The sequence below is a fragment of the Macaca fascicularis genome, chromosome 7 (genome assembly GCF_037993035.2).
Source record: "Macaca fascicularis isolate 582-1 chromosome 7, T2T-MFA8v1.1".
Classification (NCBI taxonomy): domain Eukaryota; kingdom Metazoa; phylum Chordata; class Mammalia; order Primates; family Cercopithecidae; genus Macaca; species Macaca fascicularis.
This window is the reverse complement of record NC_088381.1, coordinates 24,616,783-24,644,169: the sequence shown is the minus strand read 5'-3', so window position 1 is coordinate 24,644,169 and position 27,387 is coordinate 24,616,783. Positions and strand designations below refer to the sequence as shown.

The 27,387-nt window shown below is 36.9% G+C and overlaps 1 protein-coding gene across 1 annotated transcript in view; it reads right to left on the bottom strand.

The window, feature by feature from the left end:
• The window catches only part of SLC24A5 (solute carrier family 24 member 5), a 32,873-nt gene extending 5,880 nt beyond the window's left edge, over nucleotides 1-26,993 (bottom strand). The window contains exons 1-8 of the mRNA XM_065547583.2: nucleotides 26,659-26,993; nucleotides 23,969-24,162; nucleotides 18,035-18,184; nucleotides 17,168-17,347; nucleotides 4,833-5,125; nucleotides 4,394-4,494; nucleotides 2,439-2,719; nucleotides 214-420 (exon numbers count right to left, since the gene is read on the bottom strand). Coding sequence (XP_065403655.1) covers nucleotides 214-420; nucleotides 2,439-2,719; nucleotides 4,394-4,494; nucleotides 4,833-5,125; nucleotides 17,168-17,347; nucleotides 18,035-18,184; nucleotides 23,969-24,162; nucleotides 26,659-26,993 — 1,741 coding nt within the window. The remainder of the gene's footprint in view (nucleotides 1-213; nucleotides 421-2,438; nucleotides 2,720-4,393; nucleotides 4,495-4,832; nucleotides 5,126-17,167; nucleotides 17,348-18,034; nucleotides 18,185-23,968; nucleotides 24,163-26,658) is intronic.
• Between the last annotated feature and the right edge of the window lie 394 nt (nucleotides 26,994-27,387).

The following is a 27,387-nucleotide window of genomic DNA, read 5'->3' as shown; positions in this document are numbered from 1 at the left end:
AATAACAGTGGAAAATACAGTTTATATATAATATGCAACTCACAAACCCAAATGATCTTGTTATAGTAATACTTAATCATTTTGTAAATGGTACTAATCTTCAGTCTTGCTGAAAAGAAATTTGCTGTGTAGCTAGACTACTTTGAGTGAACATATGCAATTCGTTCATATATGAAAATTTTCAAGTTGTGCTATTGTACTTAAAATACATACCAGTTATTGTGACCATCCAAACCAGGATATATGTAAATGCAGATATCCATATTGCAGACATGGAAAAGGTTATTACAAAGTAGTTTTTCCAAAACTTTGTTCTACAATCTGGTGTGGTTAGAAAAAGTAATGTAATAATAGGAAGGGATAATACCCAAAAAATTCTTTTTAAGTCTGCTTCAGGCATGTTGAAAACACTTGGTGGATCTGTTGTGGAAAAATTAAACACTTTTGAGTTTTCTCAAATGGCTAATTAAGTGATGCCTATTTAGAAAGCTATATTGAAATAAATTAGCTGTATCAGTTTTTAAAAGGCTGTTTAAAACATTTGAGTACCTCATTACTGATATTGCTGGTGAAAGAAACTAATTGAAACTTGAGGACAGACAATGTAAGATGTGATACTCAGCACTTCTTTATTTGGGGCCTTAAAGCTATCAAAATGTCTTGGACCATTCGCTAAATATATTATAGATAGTGTTTATGAAGTGTCAGTTGGACATCTCATGTGGATTGTCTTCAGTAACTTTTTGCTTAAGGGATTAACCTGGCTTCTAACTTGGCTACTCCAGTTGTCTCCACTTCACAATATTGATGATGCTTCTGCCTGCTCTATGTACCAGATAATGTATACTTAGAGAATATAAAATAATGATAGCATAATTTTTTTTATTAAGTTGCATATCCTAATTCTTATTGGAAGTTTTTTTTTTTTTGCCCTATTTCATTACTATGTTATTTATTAAATTCAGACTTTACCACAGTTCATAGAAAGAACCTTAAAATAGGAGGTAGTATATCATCTAAAATATAATTTATGAAAACTGAGTATATTACTTTATTCAATTTAATTTAGTAGAAGGATAATGATAATATATTGGATAAAAATTAGAATTTACTTTAAAATTGTTCAAAATTTGTATGGCATTTACAAAATAATGTAATAATTGGATCAAATTATGTCAAAACGAATGCTAGTACAACAACTCATAAAAAGTTGGTCAAGTTTCAACCAATGTGCCATTAAGTAATATTGGATATAATTTCAACATAATCAAAGAATTTGGATTTTTTTTTTTTTTTTGCGTTTCTTATTGTAAGCTTAATTTAGAGATGTGTACCTCTTACACCTGAAAGAGGAGAAGCTAAAATTTTTGTAAAAAGGGGGAAAAGTCATGTTCTAAAAGTTTAAGTAGTACATTAGAATAAGTACCCTCCTAAAGGCTTAATTAAAATTAGAATCTGTTTTGGACAACCACTTTATAAAAAGGTAACCCATGAACTTATAATTCTGACCATAGCTGAATTTGACTTCCTACTGAACATAGTTACCTAAATGTTTTGCTACTGCTTTAAACAATGGCAAACCTCAAATGCTTCTCTTCTTTCTTCCAAACCAGCCCCTGTTCCTGAGTTCCCAGTTTTAATATGTGGTGTTCCCATGTTCTCAGTCAAGATTAAAACATAGGAGTTGTCTTTGTTCCTTTTTCTGGCCCCATATAGTCTTGGTGATGCTTCCTTCATGTAGTCTCACATCTGTTCTCATTTATTCCCACCGCTTTCACTTGGTCTAGGCACCTAGTAAACACATCAGCTGCTGTAACAGCCTCTTACAGACCTCCTTGTCTCTTACTTCATATTTTAGTTTGGTAAACATCGCTTAGGGTAACATTACTAAGATAACAGTTCTAACAATTTCTCTCCTCAGAAACCTTCCAAGATTCTTAGAATAGCATTTAAGATTCTTCTTATCCTATTCCTTTCTACCTTTCCTCTTCTTCCTTACTATGCATATACTGTGCTCTATGTGTTTTATCTCTGCATCATTTATGAAATAAAGACCTCAGTAGCTGTTACTTATTGGTCATAACATCATGTCATAGTTAAAATCTTTCCTGTCAAGCAAGGCCCAATTTAAATGCTCCCTTCTCTGTGAAAATCTCCTATCTGTCCTCACCACATTTTGACACTGTCCCATTTGTGAACCACAGTCACACTTCATTTCTTTCTCTTTTTATGGTACTTACTTAACGTTTATATTTTAGCTATTTTGTATTTCCTATGATACTGGAAATTCCTTAAAAGTAGGGACTTAGTCTTTATCATTTCTGAGTCTTCACAGTCTTTTTTGCATAAAAAGCACACCATACTTGCTGAATTGAAATGAAATTTTAAAGTTTTTCTTTTGTGAATAGACTTAATAATGGGCAAGATTTAGTGATTACCTTCAGAAACCTGACTAAGACCATGTAAACTTATAGAGAGCTGAGAGTAGCCAGAATCTTCATAAAATATTCCACTATCAGTTCTTGATTGCCGACGAATGAATGGTTGACCTTCATCTTCCCATCCCATTAGTAGCTGTTGTTCACTTCTTTCCATAGCTTTGGCAAGACAGGTGCAGCAAGGACTGCATTTCTTTATAATATATTGGTTAATTTTAATGTCAAAACACAGCACCAAAACATATAATCCATATATCAAAAGCAGTAAAGTTCCTTCATACCTATAAATTAAGAGAAATTTGTGTTTTTAAATTAAAAGTGAAAGTCATTTTAGAGTTGATAGCTTTTGGGCAGTATTGATTGAATGATTTTCTAACAAAAGTAGCCATAGAACAATCAAACATTTCTAGATATTTTCTGTTTTGTAGATTTTTCCAAACTTGGTTATAGCATTATAAGTTTATTGATAAAAGCCGGACACTTCTATGTTTTTTTTTTTTTTTTTTAAAAAAAGATCAACAAACTCATTTTTACTTGTGGATTCCTTCCAAATGGTAGGTATAAAAATGCAATGAAAATGATAATTGGAGATTTTCAAAATAAATGTAAAATTAATATATAGTGGTGAACATTTTCTACCTCAGCTCATTGGCATAATACATTCCCCAAAATACATAATAATTATAAAATAATATAGTAACTGTTAAGTTATTTTAACTGTTCAAGTTTTCTAATATAGGAACTTTGTGTAAAATATTATTCAGAATATGGGAGGCTTTGGCTGGGATTTTTCAGTTTGTCATCATTTTTAATGATTTGAATGTAGCTGAATTTGGCTTATAGTCACAAGAAAACAAGATGTTCTAAAATATAAAATTATACCCTGGGAACCAAGAACTGTTTCCCTGTACTCTGGCAGTTAGCTAATGCCATCACATTTGAACCTTGCATTTACCTTTTATAGCCAGTGAATCTCTGTCTGCTACATCTTCTGATATCTCTAATTGAGGAAACATTATCTTGGATACTTTCACAGCCACTGTCCCTTACAGACAACTGCTGAATTCTAGAAGGATTTCTACTCTACCAACACAGTGTCTTAGGGAGACAGACTAGAAGACAGGATGATTAGTTTAGAAATTATGCTTCTGGCTAGGTTTGAAGTTTCTTGATAGCAGATATTATGCTGTACTGCAAAGTTGTGGTTCTCCAGATGGACACCATTACATTTTTTTTTTTGCGTATTTTTCTGGTGTCCTCTGGAAGTTATGCAATGTGTAACCTGTGTAGCTGTGTTTTGCATTTCATTATCCCTTATGATATCTAGCATAGTGATAAGAACCTAGTGGGTGCCTGCTACTTACTAGTTGAAAAAGTTTGTCCCTGTCCACTCAGTCACCACATTTTTCATTTTCTTGGACCAGCTAGGCAGAGAGATTACAGGGAAAGCAAACAGTTTTTAATATTAAAAGCTAAGCATTGTTGGTTCTTAGAGGAAGGCTATAGTTTCTCTGAGCATCAGAAGTTTGGAGGAATTTAAAAAGACTTCTTTTACTTCCTCTACCATCCTTCTCCAGTCTTTTGTGACCATGATCACTTCTAACCAAGGCAAGGTGAGCGGTAACCCAGCAGAAGAAAAAGTCAACTGTTGTGGCTTTAATGGACAACAGAAGTTGGGAAACTTACTGAATAGGCAGCCAGTGGGGAGAAGGAAAAGTGATGGTCTCCAGTGACTAGTGAGAGAAAAAAGGAGACTGTGAAGTGACTAAAAAGAAATTGCAAACTAGTGAGAAGAACACAATCAGCAATTGTGATAAGGTTAACTCAGAGACCTGTTGGAATATGGTATAGAAGTGGCAGATTATATGAAATAATATTTCTGAAAAAAATATTACTGAACCAACAGAAATTCATAAAATCTCTAATTTTTACATAAGAATTATTTTCAAGCTTACCAGTAAATTTGGTTGTCATATATTATACCAAGAACCGCTGCTACACTAATTGCATACGCTGCACAGTCTCTGAATAGGGGCCAACATGATAGTGTTGAAACCTGTAATATGATAAGTTATTTCCATTACATTGTAACTTCAAGTACAATCCTTAGTGTAATACTAAAATTGTTTATATATTTGTAGTTAAATATTGTTATCTTTTGCATATTGCTTAGAGAAAAAAATGTAAAATTGTGTTCTAACACATGAACTTTCATAAATCTGACCAAGAGCTATTTGTGGATTAACATTAAATTGAATACATGTTGTTTTTCTACTGATTAATAAATTTGATTGCACATATTATTAGTGCCCTGTTGTCCATCCCAGATGACGAACAGTTATCTTTAGAATTTTTTTAAGACAATACATTTTGTTGAATGGTTTTGTTACATACCATGTTAGATAGCAAGCCACAGGCAGCACAGATGCCAAGGAGATTATAAATTGCAGATCCAAGAATGGTGCTAATGCCAATATCTCCCTTTGTGATAAATACACCTATGTGCAAGATAGTAGCAGCTAAGTTAGTGTTAACTTGAAGAAAATAAAAATCACACTGAGTAAGCAAAAAGTATAAGGAGCAATATTTACCTAGGAAGGCAGTAACTAATTCAGGAGCTGAGCTACCCACTGCCATGAAAGTTGCGCCTGCAACATCCTGAGACAATCCAAGGGCTGAACATAAATGAAATGATTGTTAGGCCTAATAAAGTGAAAGAGTATGTCTTTACCACTAAACACAATAGATACTCAAAGCTACAGCTTCAATAAAACCACTAATATTTACTTAAACTAGAAAAATAAAATACACAGATTAAGAGTCTAGTTGCTTCTTTATGACTTCATTACTTAATCCTTCTATAGAAAGGGTGAGGGAAGGCCAGGAGACTAAAGGGAGTATCCTGAGTGCCAAATACAGGGTTATTTGGAACCCAGAAAAGCGTTTATAGCCGGAGGGCTTGTAGGTGAGTAGCAACAGCATGACTTTGAAAATTAAGATAATTTGGAAATCCTAACCCAACTTCAAAGAAGAAAAAAAAGATAGTAGTTTTTTAGATGTGTAATGCAGCTGAACGGAGCTTGTTCACACATCTGTTAAGTTATTTCAACCGTCCATTCAAATTTTCTGGTATAGGAACTTTGTGTAAAATATTATTCAGAATATGGGAGGCTTTGGCTGGGATTTTTCAGTTTGCCATGCAGAGAATTTTTGATGATTTGAATGTAGCTGAATTTGGCTTATAGTCACAAGAAAACACAGATATTCTAAAAAATTTATGGTTTCAACCTTGTCTAATTACAAATGAGGGAAATTACTTAACTAGATTTAATATTGTATAGTCTATTGATTTAAAACATGGATCTATTAAAATTTTCCTCTAGAATAGGAATATAAAAAAATACTGTAATACTACAAATAGTTTGTGTCTATCCACCAGGCTTACAAGCATGCAAGTTCATAAACTTTAGTGACTGACAAGATGAGAGTCTTAAGAAATTTTTTGTCCTTTGAATTTTAGGGCCAAGGGACCTACCATGGGAAGGAACAGAGAAAGCCTTAGGCCGAGATAGGTTTGCATAAGAAATAATCTCCAACCAGGCTTTACTGATAAACGAAAAACTAGCCAATAGAGGTAGCATGCCATACATTAAACTATCTACCCTAGGTCACAAAGTATCAAAGTCAGAACTAGAATTTGGGTTTTCAAGACTTGATGGCAACTCTTTGTTGACGTTTATTGTCATTTACTATACCTTCAGTCTTCCCAGATACTCGAACTCTGGTGTGCTTGCGTCCTTGTCACAGGTGGTTGGTATTTCCTTCTTATTCTTGTCTCTGGGACCACCTGTTGCCTGCACTCAGGTGGACCTTGTTTTCTAGTCTGCTGGGATTGCATTTGAGCTTATTGATTCCTTTATGGTTTCTTGGTGTGGCAGATTGTATACTACAGCAATAGTTATGGTATTTTTCTGCTCCACATAGATTTCCAGAACCCTTTAATCCCCTACATAAAAGGTGATACAACTTCCTTAGTGTAATCACAGAACATCCCTTAAGCTACGACATGGTAAGTCCTGCTACTTTGTTGAAACCCCCATACTGGAGAAACCTCATGAAAAGCCCATGTAGAAATAGAGATGTCTAAGGAATTGCTGCTGTTTCAGTCCCCAGAGTTTGAAACTTCACAGCCTAGGCACCAGACATGTGAGAGAGTGAGCTCTCGGATGATTCTAGCTCTATCCTCTGACCATAGCTGCACAAAAGACCCTGAGCGAGAACTACCGAGAGTAGCTCAGTAAACACCCAAAACCGTGGAAAGTAGTTGTTGTTTTTAGCCACTAGTTTTGGGGTGATAGTTAAGTCAGCTGGTGGTTCATTTATTTGTTGCATTTACTGAGTACCTACTATATGCCAGATGCCTTTTTAATGTGCTAGTAATATGGCAGTGAGCAAAACAGACAAACATTCCTGCTCTCACAGAGCTTTCCTTTTAATAAGGGAAAGCAGATAAGATAAGGAAAATAGGTATGATGTTAGAGATAAGTTGCAAAGAGTAAAGGCAGGGAGGGGAGAGAGAGAAAAATGTCCGAGAGGAAGGATTGAAATTTTAGATTGGATAACCAGAAAGGACTTAATTGAGAAGGTAACTAAAGACTTTGAAATGAGGAACAAGTCACTTGTCTACCTGGGCTAAAAGTATTCTATGCAGAATTAATGACTGCAAAGGTTCTGAGGTAGAGGCTAGCCTGTGTGGTGTAGAAACAGAAGACATGCATGTCTAGAATGAACAGTGTCAAGGGAAAGCAGTAGGTGATGAGATTAAAGGTAATAGGCAGATCATGTAAGGTCTTGTGGATCCTAGTAAGGACTTTGGCTTTCATTTTGAAAGATGTGGGAAGTACTTAGAAATCTGTCATCCATATACTGTCTGCTGATGATACCAGCTCCAGTCATTAATTTTATCCCTTGGGGCTGCCTTTGGTCATGTTGCTTGCTGAACATCTACCTGCAGTGACTAGTGAAGGGTGAGAAATAAATGATTTGTGTAGTTTACATTGTATCCTAGTGCTTTTGGTGTTGTATAAAGGAATACCTGAGACTGGGTAGTTTATAAAGAAAAAAGGGTTTATTTGGCTCATGATTCTTCTGACTGGAAAAGTTCAAGATTGGGCATCTGGTGAGGGCCTCAGGCTGCTTTCACTTATGGTGGAAGATAAAGGGGGAACTGGTGTGTGCAGAGATCACATGGTGAGAGAGGAAGTAAGAGAGAGAGGTGGGTGGTGCCAGGCTCTTTTAAACAACCAGCTCTCTAAAGGAACTAAAGAGGGAGAACTCACCCCCTAGGAAAGGATTAACCCCCATGATCTAAACACCTCCCATTACTCCCCACCTCCAACATTTGGGATCAGATTTCAACATGAGGTTTGGAGTGGACAAATACCCAAACCATAGCATATTTCCTAGTATTTCTTTTCCTGATCAGAGTTATTACATACATATACACATATACATGCATATATATAATCACTCTAACCAGTATGTGTATATATGTATAGACACACATCTATACTATATTCTTATTACAATTCTGATGTGTACAACTGACCATAATATTTAAAACATAGAACAAAAAGATAAAGGAGATGGCTCTGTAATTAACTGTTTTTCATTTTAGAAATGAAGTAAATAATATATTCATGGTGTACAATGCACTCCCATATACATAATTTAATATCAACTATCATGATATATGAGTGGTGGTATTCCATTTTACAGATAAACAGGCCCAGGAGGTAAAATAATGTCACATGGATTGCAAGGATCTTAAATGTTGGGAGTTAGGGCATAAACCCTGAGCTTGTTGATTCTAAGCCCGACGCTGTTTTTATTTTACCACAGGAACCTGATATAAGAATGGCACTTAGGCCAATTATAACATGGTGGGTGATTGAATCTTTTTTGTTTACACGTTGTGGCACTGGCACCATAATCACCCTCATTCTGTTTTTTCCTGGTGGAAAAAATAGTTATTTGGAAGTTTTCTAGCACATTCTAGAGAATTTATAGATTTCGTGCTGCTGGGATATTACCATGAATTGTCTTTCCAAATCAAATCAGGGCTAGATAATATGTGGAAGAAATTGAAAAAGAACGGAATGCCTTATCATAAAATAACTGCCCCAACAGTGCAGCTGAATACTGAACAATCTTTGTTTAGCATTAGCTGAAGAATGCTTCATTAGAAAACTCAGTCTCAAGGTAGGACAATAGGTGGTTCTTTAGAAAAGTTTCAGTCTCAAAAGGCAGTAAGAATAAAGCTTGTTCCTATTCACTGCACTCAAATTATGAAAGGAAAGATTTTGTATAGAAGGATGGATAAAACTTAAAGGTATTTTAACAAATTATATCTTAATGTTCTAAGAATATTTTATAAAATGTTTTATACCTCTGAACTTTAGAATAGACTGGCTTTGTCTTCCTTGACCTTTTGGGTAAAATTTCTTTCTGCTATAGTTTATTATTAAAGATAAATTTTTCTAGTTTTTTCCTCCCACAGCTATTATTCTTTTTTTCCTCTATTACTCTAAAGGAATAATCACATATCCTGGAAGATATAGCAGAAATGTTCAACTTGAGTTTTCTCTATAGTTTTAGGTACCAACACATTGTTTATATAAAGCACAACTTCATGGTAATGAGCTGATTATGAAAATTCATCAGACTTTTTCTTAAATGTGTTCTTTTCTGTGATGCCATGTTAGAAAGTTTATAATGGTTTTTGAAAATCTCCTTCTGGAAATATGATATAGTAGGAAGAATATTAAACCAAAACTAAGACCTGGAATCAGCCCTGCCAGTAACTTGATATGAGACTTAACTTATTTAGACAAGCCTCATTTTGCCGTCTGTGAAATGGAGGATCAGACTACACAATCTAAGGTATTATCTATTTTTTTCGATCTTTACTCAAAGTTGTAGAATGTGAATTCTGTTTTAAGACTGTATACCACTTTTTTATTTTTAATTAAATTTCTTTTATAATACCTACCCCCCAACCCCAAGTCTACATTACCAAAATTTAGACAATGAAGGGGAAAAATAGAGGAATACTTTTATCATTGTATTTTAACCACTGCTATCATTTTAATGTATCTAGTCCTTTTCACAGTGCACATTTTAATATAGTTACAGCCATAGGCTATGCAATTTGGTGTCCTCTGGCATCATTTTAAAAAGTCTGCAAACTTTTGTGCTTTGTGAATGGATTAGAGTTTTAGAAACAATCAAAAGTCTATCAGATCCAACTCTAGCAACTATGGTGAGTAGTCATGCTGAGTCATACAATTTAGGGTCCAAAACGAAGTGCAACAGCAAACTGATGTCTCTTTTATGATTTGCAAAACTGGTTCTGAAATTAATTTCAAAGGCATTCCTAGAAATATTTTGAATGGAATAAATGCCTAGAGGGGAGAAATAGTTACTGACAGTCAGGAATACATGACTGCATGTGTATGCTCTGGGATGTTTTTAACAAGAAATAAGATAACTTGATTACCTTAATTTACCAACTCATATTCTGAGCAATGAAAGAATGAATTCTGAAACCTATAATGCTTTTAAAGGCCCGATTCCACTGAAAAAGACTCTCCCTATCCCCAATCTAACAGCTATAATATTACAGTGGATTTCCACCTGCCCTTAGCCTATCATATGAAACATACTTCTTTTATACAAGACACTTTACCTCCAAACCTAACAATTACTTCATTGTTTGTTCCATAACTTTCCCAAGGCCACACAGGTAATAAATGCAGAGGTGGGAAGGGAACCTAGATCTTTTTGACACCAAGAAGCTGCCCTTTCAGCTATCCATGTGGGCAAAGTAAAGAGATAATACATAACTTTATTATTATTGCTTGTTCCTGCAATAGCATCTTGGTAAAATACTGAGTACTTAGCACTTATTTAGATCTATATGCCTGGTATAGATTTAGATGCAATCCAAAGGGACCACAATTTAGATCAGAGAAAAAAGACCAACAAAGAGGATGAAATGCTCTTAGGAGAATGAGTGTGTAGCAGGGAGGAAGCACTATTCTTAGATTCTTTGTTCTTTAGTAAAGCTTTTGCTTCTGTAAATTTCATGAGGATTAAAAATCAAACAATCCCCTGAAACTGTAGGCTATCCAAATGCCATACTCACAGAATTATTTGAATCCCAATTTTTTCAATTTAGAAACAATTCTACCTGGAATTAAAACTTGCATTTCTTTCTTATTGCCTATTTCTGAAACATAAAGTAGAACATAAGCAAATATTAGTCCAAAGCAGAGTAAGTGAAAATTTTTTGAAATAAAAAGTAAATATTTAAGTATATTTCCCCAAAACCTTATTATGATCATTTTCATGTAAGATGTGTTGTAATTCAAAGGTATCAGTGTGGTAGAGAGGTTATATCTAATTGAATGGTATATTAGCATAAATTTTTTTTTTAAAGTTTCGTAGCTGGCTCACTGTGGAATTTGGACTCTATCAAGTGACCAATCTTAAGGAGTTCTCAGAGTTTTCTATGTATATAATTTGGAAAAATATGAAGAAAGCTGCTTAGAACAGTGGTTCAATACCTCTGAGATCCCCATTACATACCAAAAGGATATTTTGTTTTCATTTTATATCAGCTTTTGTGTTTCTAAAATTAAACTGCTTAAAGAGAGTAGACATACTGGTCCTATTTGGTCTTTAAGTGAATATAGTTTATATTATATTTTTAATGTGTATTATATATTGGCTTATATTTAAATTCTTTAAATTTAAATTATGTTTAAAAGTGACTTTTTAAACAATAAAAGATGAAGTAAAATGGTATAGATGCTAATGTAAATGAAATAAAAGGAACTTTAAACAGAATATTTTTAAATTTTAATTTTTATGTATTTATTTATTTTGAGATGGAATCTCGCTCTGTCGCCCAGGCTGGAGTGCAGTGGCACGGACTCAGCTCACTGCAAACTCTGCCACCTGGGTTTAAGCGATTCTCCTGCTTCAGCCTCCTGAGGAGCTGGGATTACAGGCCAGGTGCCTGCCACCACACCCGGATAATATTTGTATTTTTGTGGAAACGGGGTTTTACCATGTTGGCCGGGCTGGTCTCAAACTCCTGGGCTCAAGTGATCCACCCACCTTTGCCTCCCAAAGCACTGGGATTATAGGCGTGAGCCACTGCTCCCGGCCTAAACAGAATATTCCAGAGATATTTAAGGTAGTTTAAAGTTGTCACATGGCTTATTAGATAAAATAACTGTTTTAATAACCTTACTTCCTACCTTGTCAAATAGACCTTACTTTTATTTACCTTAAATTTGGTGTTCAGGTTCTAGCAGCTGCACCGTAGATTTGGTTATTTGCTCCAAAAATACTTAAATAGGCTTTGGTATTCCCCATCTCCACTTTCATCTTTCCTGAGTAAAGGATTCTAACCTCTGTAGTCTGTTCTTATGTAACAATGAACATTCACTGAAAGTTTTCTATGTGCTACATACTTGTGTAAGCAGTTCACTTGTGTTTCTTCATGCACTTGTCACACAACGCTGTGAACTGAAAGTTGTAATCATCCTGTTTCACAGCTGAGGTAACAGAGGCAGAGGGAAGTTAGGAACTTTGCTCAAGGTCACAGTGCTAGCAAATGGCAGAGCTGGGATTTGAACCTAGGCTGTCTGGCTCCAGGGTGGACACTTTCAATTGTCTCTCTACAGGAGTGTGGCACTAGAGCATATGATGGCTGTGTCCTTGCTCTCCAGCTGTCCGGGGATTCTCAGCATTTGTCATAGACCATTCAGCAACTATATCAATATAGAGATAGAAAAAAGTGGAAAAAGCCCCAAGTAAACAATACCAGATATGACTACAAAGTGACATAACTAAGTTCGCAAACTAAGCAAGGGAATCTTAGGCACAGGTTTCTAAGTCAGGCTTACATGAATGATCAGAGACGACAAAGGCTGCCTCGTTTTGCTTAGTCATTTGGATTCCTCTCTCACTGTGTCTCTGTCTCTCTTCCTCTCTCTCATACACACCCCTCAGGGTATCCATCCTGGTAACATTCTAGAGTAGCACAACTGGTTGGGGATGAGGAAGCTCTCCTTAGGTTTATTCCTCACTCCATTGCCTCTAGCTCCTTTAGCTCTAACTTGGGCTTGGATAATGCTGCTTTTCTGAACACATCTTTAACTCTTTTCCCGGAATCTCCATTCTGTTTCCCAGCACAGAAGCCAAGGCTTTTCTGCAAATGTGAAATGCCCTGGACGACTAGAGGGTGATACCTTTGTTTCCCCTCTATAACACCGACTAATTTCATTTCAGCCCTCTGTGTTCAGAGAATTATTAGCTTCTTTTCCTATAGAACCTAAATGGAAAGAAAAAGAAGATAGGATTGGAGGAAGGGGACATAGCAACAGCATTTTCTTTTATTGGCTCCATACAGTTAAGATGGTGGTGAAGTGTCTGAGGTTGCCTAGTAGAGATACATGCTTTTCCAGCTTTTCCAGTGTTCGAGGGTAGAGGAGAGGGTGTGTGACTTTTATGATCATGAGCAGAGCAAGGTGAAGGAAGAAAAATCCTTGCTGGAAGCCTCTGGTGGAGGCAGCTGTAGGAGACCAAGACCAACATATGTAGGTCTGAAAGAGAAAGAGCACTGGTTTGACTGAGCGGGGGCCCTGCCAGAACACCAGCAAGAGGCTCTGCCCCCTACAGCTTCCAGCTCATCCTTGCACGGAGATGACAATCCTGAGCCTCTTCTAGTCTTCACCTTGCTAAAGATCCTGCTGTTGGCCAAATGAGGAGTGAATGGGACTGGGGTGGGACAGGGGCCTGCCAATCCTTCCACTGTATTCTAGGTTGGAACTCAGTAAACATACCCCACAAGACATTATAACCTCATCTATGATGATTAAGTTCCACAGTCCTATATTATGATCTCATAATCTTCAGGCCTGGGAACTTATTATGGATAAGTGTCTATAGCATTGATTTACAATCACGTATAGGTTGCCAAAGGTCCAAAATGATTTTTGTGAATAATCCAATGTATTCTCTTTATTTTGTAATATACTTCTTCCATAGTAACTGTGGGTATTTGATATTTTTTGTCAAAATTTTCAGTGCTCTCGAGAGGAAAATTTCTTGTAAGATGGTTCAAATAGAACAGTTCTGAAACATCTATGTTCTGGTAGTGAATCTCAAACAAGGATGTGTAAAGTTCTATCATGTAGCAGTTGAGATCATGCTTGAGTTTTGGCATTAGAGAGATCAGGACTTTCTCTGTGTGGCTGTGCGGTCATGAGAAATTACTTACCCTCCCAGCCTTGGCTTCCTCATCAGTAAAACCCAAACGTTAGTCCCTATTTTGTAAGGTTTTTGAGAAGACTAAGTGAAACCATATATATATATACACACACATATATAATGTTATATACATTATATAAACCATGTATTATATTATTATAAGATATATATCTTTCATCTATAATTGTATCATAAGTAACTGATAAAAAAATAACACTGTAGTACATTGTGGAATACTTAAGTAAACTGTTTTGAGGGTTATGTTAATAACTATTAGTTGACAAAATGGGTGGAACTATTATGACTCAGTGCTCATCAAGAAACTGGGGAAAGGCAAAGCACTTGCAGACTTTTGAAGTCCGTTTCTGCAGATGTAAACAAATTTCAGGAAAATTGTTTTTTATTGCTGATGTCATAATTTAGATAAGACCATGGTAGACCTTGAAAAGAGAATTAATTTATAAGTATTTAAAAATGAATTGAGCTAGCACTATTTCTATCTCATTTTGTTGCCAGTATTTTCAATGCTCAAGATGAGGGTCAATTTTTAACAGCTGAAGATTTGGCTGTGGCATGGATATTCATCAATCACAAATCTGTAAGAACTACTGTATTTCAGAGCCTGAGAGACTCACTTGAGAAATGCGTGTTTGCAGGTGATGTTTCAAAGTAATTTCACAAGGAGCACATTGGAAGTCATTTAGACATATTAAGTCACTTAATGAACATTATTTTGAAGTCATAATCTAAATTTTAATGCAGTAGTGTTTTCTACAGGGTTAGAAATGTTTTTTATTTATTTTTTACTTCTCCCAAGATAAATTTTTATAAATAAAATTCTTGATAGATTTAATTTTTCAGTCATGTCACTGTTCAGTTAAGTCATTGGAAATGGAAATAATTCCTTACAATTTAAATTTCTATGTTTTATATGATTAGCATTTTTAATTTTTTAATTTTTAGTTTTTTACATTTTTCTAATTTAAAGCGCAGTATTGGCATAAGAATGAACAAAAAGGTTATTAGAATAGAGTTGGGAGCATAGAGACAGATCTACATCTATATAAGAACTTCGTGTATGAAAATTGATCAACTTTTGGAAAAAATAACATTACATTCTATAGCAAGACAGATTCTTAGTGGAAGAAATAAATAAATGTAAAAAAAATCATGCATGTAGAATAGAATATGATGATTTTTATGACCTATGGATAAAAATGTCTTTCTAGTTATAAAACCAAAAGGAGAATCATAAAGGAAAAAATTTACAAATTTACTTAAAATATTTAAACTTCAAACTTCAATGTGATAAACACAAAATGCAAAAACAACAAACCATGAAAAAGCATATGATACGAAGTAATACTAGAAAAAGGGTTAATATCCTTGTATATTTTTAAAGTCTAGAAAATCAATAAGAAAAAGACAGAATACCCCTGATAGAATAAAAAAATACAAAAGCAAAACCACAAAATTCAATAAACATATAAAATATTGACCCTCATGAATAATAAGATAAATACAAATTTTATAAAATAATGTTTAAAGCAACTAAGGATATTTCACATATTTTTCATGGTTTTCTGGAATGGGGGCTGCTATACATTAAGGAGGTGTAAGTAGGCACACCTTTTGTGGGATGCCTTTTGCAAATATATATCATAAGACTTAAAATATCCACATCTCTACCTCTTAATCAGGAAATGATCAGAGAAGTATGCAAAGATTTTATACAATTACAGGGATGACATTAACACAAAAAACTTAAAACAGGCCAAATGTCCAATGAGAGTAATAGTTTAAAATTTTATGATAAATATCTACTGGGTGCCTACTACGTGTAAAAACCAGTGTCAGATGCTCAAATCATTTATAGAATCATGGACTATCATGATATCATTAAAAATAATGTTTTTGAAGAATGTTTAATGATATGGAAAAATGTGCATAATAAAATATTATGTGAGAAAAAAGAAAGATCCCAAACTGCATATAAAGCAAGATTCAAAAGATTTAAAGAAAATATACCAAATGGTAACTGTGTAGATCTCAGGGTGATGGAAATATGGGTGGTTTCATCTTTCTCTTCTATTTTTCTCTATTTTTCTTGTATTTCATTAATCTAAGTAAAACTGTTAATTTAATCTTTGTTAAAGAAAAATCAATGTCTATGTAGGATGTAATGTCAAGATAAAAGTATATGTTTGTATCTACTTAAGAAACATTATAATAAATTAGGCTAATCTCTTATATATATATAGTTTTTCATTACACAGATAGGTGTTGAGTGCCTCTGCTATCACCAGTTACTGTTTTAGATCCTGCAGACACTAGTATACTGCAGCGAACAAGGGAGTAAAGGTGCTTTATGTCATTCAGCAGGGGTTGGGGGTGGGGTGATGGGAAAGGGGAGAGTTTACATTCATCTTCTTTCCCTTTATCAAGAAATGGCAGCGATGTGTGTGTGTTGCGGGGTGGGTGGAGGTTGAGGGTGCTGCTGTTTCTGTGTAGTCTTGTGAATATGCAATAGGAAATCCAATCCTTAACTTTGACATTGCTTTTTGCTGTAATGTGAGCATGCTCAATCAAATAAATAACCAACCATGAGACCAAGTCTAGAAACACACTTTTGCTCATATGGTACGAAACATAACTGCTATCCTGGTATTAGGGACCAGTGTACCATTGAAGGTCTATGCTCAGAATTCTGGGCAACATAGACTGCTGAAGGAACAGAGCTCAGAGGCTTGGACTGGCTGATCTTATTTTCAGAAACAAAAAACGGAGCTCTTAATTTTTAATAACTGAATTTACAGGTATCTGACGCCTGAGGTCACTTAGGATGCAGGACTTATTCATCTATTTGTTTATTGGTTCTTAAATATCAATTAATTTCCTTAATGGTAGGATGCTGGGAAAGGAAGATGGGGACGGTGGTCCTTAATTGCATTTGTTTATCACTTACCTCTTTATAAACAAAGTTATAGTGAGCTTAGAGTAAAAATTAAAAAACAGTTTTTTGAAGTATAAAATGGCAAATATTAGGAGTTTCATTGTATTAGGAGCACACACAAAGTACATACAAGTGAAATCTTGGAACAGTTCTTATAACAAACATGCAGGCAGTAGACAAACTAGAGATTTCTGGAAATAGGCAGGAAAATAATAACTGCTGGGTTCTAATTTAAAGAAACTCTGATTCACATTAACTACCAAGAGAAACCACACTCGGCCAGTTCCTTAAGACACGGGAGCCCACAACACAGAAGCTGGTGCTCTGCAACCAGTCGAGAAGTACAGGACAGCTGCTGAGCTGTTTCAAAGACAGTCATATCTGTGTGGCACACTCTTCCAGAAGGTTACAGGGGAACTTCCCAGCCACTTACATTCACTGATGATTTCCAGGGAGGGTAGGAAGTACTCATCACAGACAATAGATATGGCCATGAACATGTAAACGATAATTAGGAAATAGATTATGATGCCTCCGTCTCTGCGCTCTTGTCTCGTGAAAAACCCTTCGGGAAACTCTGATGATGGAGAAATAACACATTGGGTGCTATTTCCTGTTAAGGAAAAGGAGGTGAAAGTTTGAAGAGTTTGGAGTCACACATTTCAAGCCCACAGAGAGCTTCCTTAAGAAATCTGTAAGTGTGGGGTAACAGGGTGGAATTTTAAGAACTCACTGAAAATGTATAAAGCGCTTCTGAATATACCACAGTTGTAGAGTTTTAAAAAAATTTTTTGGGGGACTGAAAAGAGATATCTTCATGAAATATGTTGATGATGGTGAAGAATTAAAAAGAGGAAATCATGAGAACACTCCTCCTTGTTTTTATTTCTGAATCTGTCCTCCCCAAGTAGAAACTGTATCTCTGATACATGAAGATTTCTATTATCTGTACAATTCCGTTTTCTCATTGCAGAGCTTAAATTGTTCACAGGCCTGCAAAAAATCATCCGCTGTTGCAGAGAGAATTTCTAAGATGAAAGTTTTTTTTTTCACCAAAAAGTCTCCAAGAATAAAAACTGGAGACTTGGCCTACTATGATCTCTGTGAATTACTTTGGAGTATATTTAAGAACTTATTTGAAGGATCAAAAGTGTTTGATATCTTTTTAAATGCTAAAATTCAGAAGCAAAAGTAAAAGCGAGCCCATTGAGAATTTTCCTGTTTTTGCCCCTTCATCTGCATGTGGTAGCAGCAGCAGCTGCTGCTGCAGCAGAGGTAACTGACCCCAGTGTCCACCTACCTGTGGCCCTTGGGAGACGCTGGGGCAGGGAGGCCCCTGGGACAGGCAGACGTGCAGTGGCCCACAGGATGCCGAGCAGCAGAGCCCTTCTTGCCCATGTATGGCCCCTTTTCGTCTGCATTTCTGCTGTGCTCTTACCGCAGTGTGCAGCTTCAGGAAGGGAGAAGAGGAGGATTAAGCTGGATCATGTGAGGAGTCTCCTTCCTGCCCAATACCCTGCCCAGGGCACATCTCAGCAAGGCCAGCACGGGAGAAAGGGTGAGTGCAGCCAGCCAAGCTTCCCTGATCAGGAGACCCAGTCTCCAGGAAGGCCGGAGGAGATGGAGGAGAGCCGACAACCATTGTCTATCGCTATTTCCATGGCCTACAGTCTCTAAGGGCAGATTAAGGCAGCTTGTACTTTATGAAAATGCGTGGTTTTATTTAACGACTTCATACTGGCTCTGCTTTTGACTTTCTCTAGATTTGTAAAAAGTTGGGTTTGCAACTGCTTCCCATTTCTCTCCAGCCCTTTCTCCTAGAAGTTGTTGGGGTTGATATTAATATATGTACATGCTTTGGCTAGCGTGGCATCCTTTCATATGTCTGTTTTAGCCTCTCATCTTCATCTTCAGTTAGGGCCAAAGGGAGAAAGGCCAGTTAGGACGTCACTGCAATGATCTAGCTGAGAAATGATAGTGGCTTGAACTAAGGCAGTGGCAATGGGGATGGAGAGTAGCCGACAGTTTCAAGAATTGTTGAGACGGAGTGGATGCTATTTGATCATTGATAGACTGTGTTTTCTGCCAGAGGGAGCTATCTAAAATGCAAAGTTGACATAGCAGGTACTGTTTAAATATAGACTACTATCTTCCCTACTCTAACATTTATGAGGCTTGCCAAGATATTTAGAACTTTTGGCAGTGTAGTAACCTATAGCTAATAACACAGGTTATGAAACCAGACCACATGGTTTGAGCCCTAGCACTGCTACTTACTAACTTACTTGACTTTTGGCAAGTTATTTAACCTTTCTGCTGCACTGTTCCACTATCTGTAAAACAGGGATCACCTGTATTTGGGTTGTGGTAAGACTTACAAAAATGAACGCAAATAATTTGCTTAGAATGACCCCTGGCTGATGTCTTTCTTCCTTCCTTCCTTTCTTTTTCTTTGTTTTGTTTGTTTCTCTTTCTCTCCCTTTCCCTCCCTCCCTCCCTCCCTTCCTTCCTTCCTTTCTTCCTTCTTTCCTTCCTTTCCTCCTCCTTTTCCTGTTTTCTTCTTTCTTTCTTTCTTTGTTTCTTTCTTTGTTTCTTTCTTTCTTTGTTTGTTTCTTTCTTTCTTTCTTTCTTTCTTTCTTTCTTTCTTTCTTTCTTTCTTTCTTTCTTTCTTTCTTTCTTTCTTTCTTTTCTTTCTTTCTTTCTTTTCTTTCTTTCTTTCTTTTCTTTCTTTCTTTTTCTATTGAAATAGAAGTGTTTTTTTCCATAAAAATTTTTGTAGTTTTGCAACTTTCATGGTTCCTTTGCTTTGCAGAAAAAACTCAAAGATTGATATGCTTGGTAAGTTCTCTATTTAGACACCAGCTCTATCTGACAGAACAGAGTAAGTTGCTTCCTGATGTCTGTGATCTTGGGTCGGAAACAAGTCTCAAACCCTCCTTTGTTTTGCTGGGAATGGGCATCCCTTATAAACCTCTCCGAAACCGTCATTTCTAGGAACTAGATATTCAGATGTATGATGTGATTGTGAGGCTGGGATAAAGAGTCACCAAAGCATAGCCCAGTATAGAGCAGATTCTCAACAAGCAGAGTCCCAGCTGTCTACACTCGCAGGAAGCAGCACCCTGATCACTGGAGAGTGGCCTAGGTGCCAGCTAGCTAAGACTAAGGGAAGAGGTCATTTAGTTTTGTGCTGAGTGGAAGTGTCTTGTGAGCCTCTCCTCTTCAACACACAGTACTTCAATCAATTCATAAAACATCATCAACAAATAAAATTCCAATAATATAAAAAGCTCAAACCCAAAGTGAAAACTTCCAATACACATTGTCAACTAATTCAAGAGAGAGAGCAAGTGTCTGAAGGTACAAGCCAATTGCAATGGAACAGCAGAAGTGCCTTGCACACAGTTGGTTCTCCATCAACGTTTGCAGATTGATTACATTGCAATGATCTTGAAAACACATTGCCAGAACATGCTTGGTCTAAGCAAATTACCATTTAAACATGGATTTACCAAGAAAAGACAATTTAGGAGATGAATTAGATTTGCTTTACACACATTCTCCATTTTGCAAAAGCATCTTAAAGATCTTTTTCTTGTAAAATAACACACAGATAAAGCTACATAAATGAATGGTTTATTATTTCATTATTATTTTTATAAGATGAACACCCTTGTAAACATCCAAGGTCAAGAAATAGAAATTTGCCAGCCACCCTAGAAGCCCCTTTGTGAGCCTCAGTCTCCTCTCCTCCCTTTCTCTGAAAGTAACCACTCTCCTGACTTGCAATCACTTCTTCATGTGTGTAGTTTTAATAGTCTGTGATCTAACTGAGTGCATCTTTAGGATGCTATAACTTAATTTTGCCTTAAAAAGGTATCTTTTAACTTTCTTTTAATCTATAGGTCTCCCCTTTTTTTGTCTTCTGTTTCTTATAACTTGTCTCCGGGAAAAGCCCAGGGCATTTGATCTGTAGAGTCTCCTACAGTTTTGGTTTTGATGATGTGTCCTTGTGATATAGCTCAGTATGTTCCCGTCTTCTATGTTTTTGTAAGCTGGTAGCTGGATGCAGAGGCTTGATCAGACTCAGTCCTATCCCTCTGGCAAGGCTATAGGTGGCGATGTGTTTGTTTACAGGAAGCACGCTGTGTCTGCTCGTCTCTCTTCTGTAATGTGAGCAGCCACTCGTGCTCATTACTCCCGTTAATTAACTCCCATTAATTCTTTGGGACTTGCGAAAGGGTGGTGTATTACTCATGGTCCTCTAGAGGGACAGAACTAATAGGATATATACCTATATGTCTATATCTGTAACATATATATATGTGTGTATGTATATATGGAGTTTATTAGGTAGTATTAACTCACATGATCACAAAGTCCCACAAGAGGCCATCTGTAAGCTGAGGAGCAAGGAAGCCAGTCCGAGTACCAAAGCTGAAGAACTTGGAGTCCAGTGTTTGAAGGCAGGAAGCAGCGAGCACTGGAGAAAGATGTGGTCTGGGAGGCTAAGCCAGTCTAGTCTTTTCATGCTTTTCTGCCTGCTTTATATTCACTGGCAGCTGATTAGATGGTGCCCACCCAGATTAAGGGTGGGTCTGCCTTTCCCAGCCCACTGATTCAAATAAATGTTACTTTCCTTTGGCAACACCCTCACAGACACGCTCAGGATCAATACTTTGTATCCTTCAATTTAATCAAGTTGACACTCAGTATTAACCATCACAGGTGGCATTCTAATTCTAATTTATTCTTCATTCATCAGTGTGAATATTTTACAAAGAGATGATTTCGATCATCTACTCTTTGAATACCCAGGGGTATCCGGTTTCTGATTCTTTCTCTTTATTTATAGGTTTTCAAAACAATAAATTGGTTCCCTATTTTCCTCCATAAATAACCAATTAGATTAAGTTATTATGAATTAATATATTTAAATATATTTGATGGGTTCCAATCAATTGCAATTATTATCCATGTTGAAGCTCAAATTGTCTCATCATTAGCCAGTAGGAGCCCCTTCAGCGTGATTTCTGAGCATCTTTGACATGATCTTAATCATCTTTGATAGCTTCCTCACTACCTGGTATAAAAAGATGTTCCAGGCTCATCTTATATATGAAATCATCCATTTCTCCAAAATCTTTATTTTTTTAAAGTGGAGTGTATTTCAAGACTGCGGTCTAAGAATCTGGGTTGCTAGAGGTGCTCATTGAAACTGGGTTGGTTATCGTCTCTAAATCTCAGTCTCTCTCTCTCGGACACACACACGAACACACACACAGACACACAAACACACATTCCTACCTCTTAATAAAATACATCCTGAGCTATTACTGATACTTGGCATTCAAATTCGTGATGACAACTTTTTATTTTAATCTGAACTTTTTCTATACTAACTATGTGTCCCCTTTCTTTCATACCACACGTTGTGGTTCCCCAAAACACAGGAGATGACAAAATAGGAATATCCAAAATTTTTTAATTTATGATTTTATAATTATAATTTATAATTCATCAATATTGTTATTTCACACTGGTATATAGGTAATGGTACCATATTACCTATATACCTATATGTGGTACCATTACCTATATACCAGTGTGAAATAACAATATTGATACCACCACATCCAATATAAATACCGAGAAGAGTTAAACATTTGTGCATATGCTCTTCCATTCTCCCTCTATTCTTTTAAGAGCTATAATCTCTGTACATTGCTGCAGCATATAGTCATTACATCTACTGCTTCTCCGCTTTAACCCACATTTTGCCATGGTTCTATCAGTAACTATGTGTTTAATGCTTGCCATCAGTCCTTAGGCTGTTTTTTCTCTAGATATTTTGATACCTGCAACTTATTTTCTAGTAGATTGCTGGGAAGGGCCTCTGGGAACAATATTGCTTGAGTTCTGTCATGTTGATAACAATTTGTCAATGATCTCTGTACTTGAGACTCAGCTCTGCTGGATGTAAAATCATTGGCTTGCATTTTTTCCTTTGAATATCTTAAATATGTTACTCTGGTTTTTTCTACCATAAAACATTGTTACTGACAAGTCAGTAATTATCTAATTTTTTTCTTTACAAGCCACTTGCCCTTTTTTTCTAGATACCCAAAGGATTTTTTTTTCTCTTAAACTTCAGTAATTTTACTAGAATATATCATAGTGTGGGTCATTGTAGGTCAGCGTTCTTAGGTCTGTAGTGTGCTCTTTCACTAAGTAATTTCAAATCCTTTTATTTCAGGAGTGTTTTCTTGAATTGTAGTCCTTAGTATTTGTTCTGCTCTCTTTCTCTGGATTTCTTGTTCCAAAGACTTCCACTATTTCTATGTTGGACATTTTTTGAGTATCTTCGATATTGTAACTTGGTTACAAATCCTCTTTATCTCTCTTTCCAATTTCTTTTTTGACTTAAAAATTTTTCATGCTTTTTCCTTTCTATCTCTGAAGACATTATCTGTTGTGTTTATAGCTCTTGCGTTCTTTGTAGCTTGATATTAATTTTTGAGATGGCTTTTATCCTTTATTCTTTATTCTTTTATTCTTTATTCTTATCAGAGTCCTACTACCTAATTTCTGAGGTTTTTGTTTCTACTTCTGATTTAGGTTGTTCTTTATGTTCTGTATGATTTCCTTCACACTTTTTTTTAATTTTTTAGATTTTAGAAGGTTGCAATTTTGATCTCTTCTGTGGACACGTCTTCCTGGTACACTTCTATTGTCTGAAGGGATGTAATTCTACTTCTTCTTATCTTTTTTTTTTTTTATTTACTCATTTTTATTGAGACAGAGTCTCACTCTGTCACCCAGGCTGGAGTGCAGTGGCACCATCTTGGCTCACCGCAACCTCCACTTTCCAGGTTCAAGCGATTCTCGTGCCTCAGCCTCCCGAGTAGCTGGGACTACAGGTGTGCACGCCACCATGCCTGGCTAATTCTTGTATTTTTAGTACAGACGGGGTTTCACCATGTAGGTCAGGCTGATCTCAAACTCTTGACCTCAGGTAATCCACCTGTCTCAGCCTCCAAAAGTGCTGGTATTACAGGTGTGAGCCACCATGCCTAGCTCTTTTATTCTTACAATAACTTTATGTGGGCTTTGACCTCTATGCCTTTCTTTTCTCATTTTTATAGAAAATTAATTTTTCTTGAACTTTTAGAAGCAAGTGTTATCACTATGGCTTTTCTCAATTCGCAGAGCTCCCTCTTTTATTGTTTCTTACAGTGTTCAAAAATAACATGACTTGCTTTCTGAGGTTTCCTGACACAGTCCTCCATGCCTGCGTTTATCTGGATCTTCTCTTTCCCTTTATTCTCAAATGCCTCTGTCCTGCTTAGCTTTTCCGCCATGGGTAGCAGTTTCAATGTGTAGTTCAAGACCTCCATGCACTGGGCCCTGTGCTGACAGGAGCTCTTGCTGAACAGTTTTGAGAGTTCATGTGGGTCAGACCTTACTATGACCTCTATATTCACCTGCTGTTGGAACGAGCCAAACCTTTTAGAGTTGTAGCTATTGTTCTTGAATGATCTTATGGCACTTTAACAAATACCTGTTGTGTATTTTGGGGTCTCCAGTTCTCAGGTCAGTCAGATTCCCTGTGCCCTTCCTGTACTTCTCTCTCATAGAAGCTGATACCATGCATAGTTGGTGTCATCATGATAGTTCGTCCCCACTCATTTGTATCTGAGTTTCATAGGGATAGCTTGACATAATTATAACTCTTGTCTGTGAGTCTTTGGATTTGCTATCTAGTTGCTTTGTCTATTTCTATGTAGGGATTTGGAGAGATTCGAAAACCATGTAACTGCTGTCTCCATCTTCAAAAAGCTTTTTGTTTTTAACCAAAAGCATTCATAGACGTATTCTTTAATCAGAAAATTATTTTAGTACATTGTACATGTGATTTGCTTTGTGAAGACTCTAATACAACCAGTAGGGAGCCCTTCTGCATTTTGGCTTATATTTTCTTTTTTTTTTTTTTTTTTTTTTTTGAGACGGAGTCTCGCTCTGTCGCCCAAGCTGGAGTGCAGTGGCCGGATCTCAGCTCACTGCAAGCTCCGCCGCCCGAGTTTACACCATTCTCCTGCCTCAGCCTCTCGAGTAGCTGGGACTACAGGCGCCTGCCACCTCGCCCGGCTAGTTTTTTTGTATTTTTTAGTAGAGACGGGGTTTCACCGTGTTAGCCAGGATGGTCTTGATCTCCTGACCTCGTGATCCGCCCGTCTCGGCCTCCCAAAGTGCTGGGATTACAGGCTTGAGCCACCGCGCCCGGCCTATTTTCTTTTTTATAATTATGACTTTTCATTTACTTAAACATTTTGGTAAACATATGTGTTTCTTTAAAAGAACTATACAAAAAGGACAGTTTTTTGTTTTGTTTTGTTTTTTAAGATGGATATATCGGGACATAACTCTACCATAAATCAAAGAACATCTGTATTATGTAAAGTTGCATATAGCTAAATTGTTATACAAGTTTGTGCTGAGACCAAATGAAACAAAACTTTGCACCTGTTGGATGTTTGATCTTGGAAAAGTCACTTCACTTCTTACGGCTTCCTTGTTCTCATTTGTAAAATGAAAGGTCTGGGCCAGATATGATTCTAAGATATGTTCTTAATTCTACTCCTCATTAACATTTGCTAGTATGAAACAATATTAAGCACTGAATGGCTTATACTAAAAATGGAAATTTAAATAAATCAATGCATAAGCCATCTCTTGAAATAGCCAAATAAGCTTACCCATTAAAATCAACACAGCGGTGGTTATTGAGCTGTAATCAAGTTATAGATGGGCAGTCATTTTTTCCCCGTAGGGAAAAACCATCAGAAAGATCTTCAGCTCTTACTTGCTCATGGACCAGCTTCAGGTTAACAGTCTTCCCCATATATCTGGACTTCTGATTCCTCTGAGCTAGACAGCAGCTGTGATGTTTGGGAAACAAAGCTAACATGTTTACTAAGCACAAGGTATTCACGTACACTATTCAGTGCAGTTCCCCCACTGACCCTAATGTAGTTCTCACTGGCTGCTCACCGGATGTGTCTGGTGGCTTTTAAAATTACTGATGATTTGGTACTTACCCAGACCAATTGAATCACAATCTATAAAGATGGCTCAGAGATAGATGTTTTAAAAAATTCCTATGTGATTTCAGGAGGGCGGAGAACTACTGGGGTGTAGTTCTATAAGCCCATCTATAAGCCCTGCTTTATAGATGATTGATTGAGTCAGTTACCCAAGATCTGAGGATCCATAGCTTCTAAGTGACAGAGGCAGGATGTCGACAAAGGTCTGTCTAAAGCCAAAGGGCCTATGAATATCCTTAACTACTAAGCTGAGCCAACTCCTCAGAATCTGTTTCATGAGAGCGTGAAATCATGTCTACCTAATTTCCTACAGCACTTCCAGTGTACAACACAGTGCCAGGCACATGGTGGGTATCTAATAAACATTATTGAATGAATGTATAAAGTAGATAAGCTAGTCCACCTTGAATTTTATTTGATAACATCCACAGGACCCTGTAATAACACACTGAGTTTGTTGAGGGTGTGACTGGCTGGGGCCGCCGTTGTGGGTGGTAAAAGAATTTACCAGGACAGTTATAGGTAAAAAAAAAAAAAAAAAAAAAAGAGGCAGATTTGATAAAATTCAAAGATACATTGCAAGGCAGCACAGCAGAGAAGGGGCTGTCTGCAAAGAGACAGGGGCTGGAGGGAAGTTTTATGGGGTCATATTGGAGGGGCTACACGCAGATAAGGTATGCAGGTCAGGTCCTGTGACTGGGGCCTACATGTGAATGAGGTATTTGGAAACAGGATGTCTGCAGGTTGTCTGTGATTAGCAGTTTATCAGAATAATTATTCTCTCCGACCTGGAGCCCCTTCCTTATTGTTGCTTGCTTACCTTATTAGGACTCCGCAGGGTTTTTCGTACATTTGCCTTTCTATCTCATCCAAAAGGCCATCTGCCCGGTTCTCTCTCGAAGCACTTGTCTGAGCTGTCCCCTTACTCAGCAGCTCCATTAGCTCTTCAGCTCCACCTGCTGATGCTTCCACACAGGTTGGGCTTTCCCCACTTCCCCTGAAGGGAACACAGGCCAATGTAGTGTTAGGAGGCCTGTGAAATCTGTCCTTGGAAAAGGCATCCTGACTCTCTGCGGCTGAGTGAGGAGTTCGCAACGTTGACCACCCTTGCGCTTCATTGTCTGCTCCCCCATCCCTCGGTGTGAAGGCTTCCATAGGCGTCCCTGATCACTACGAAGACTAAGGCAGGGAAAGGAAGCAGATGGCTTGAGCTATCCCGTACTCTGACTCCAGCTTGTCAATATTAGTTGTTTATTTTTTAATTTTTTACTGGAATACATAATACACATGCAGAAAAAAACGTTCATGTTTTGCAGTTACCTTTTGCAATCTAAACATTGCAGAGTCAGATCTCATGGGTAACCCTTAGCAAGGTGAGTGAGTGATTGCTAAGAACGAAATGCAGAGTGGATTTTGAATGTAAATGCATTGTTATGTGGAGCCTTCATTGCCTCAGTTGCTGGTGTCCCACGGGCGGCTTTCCCTCGGGATCCTGGAGCAGGACACCAGTGTGGGCATCAGCTTGACTAAGAGCTTTCAGCTCATCTAC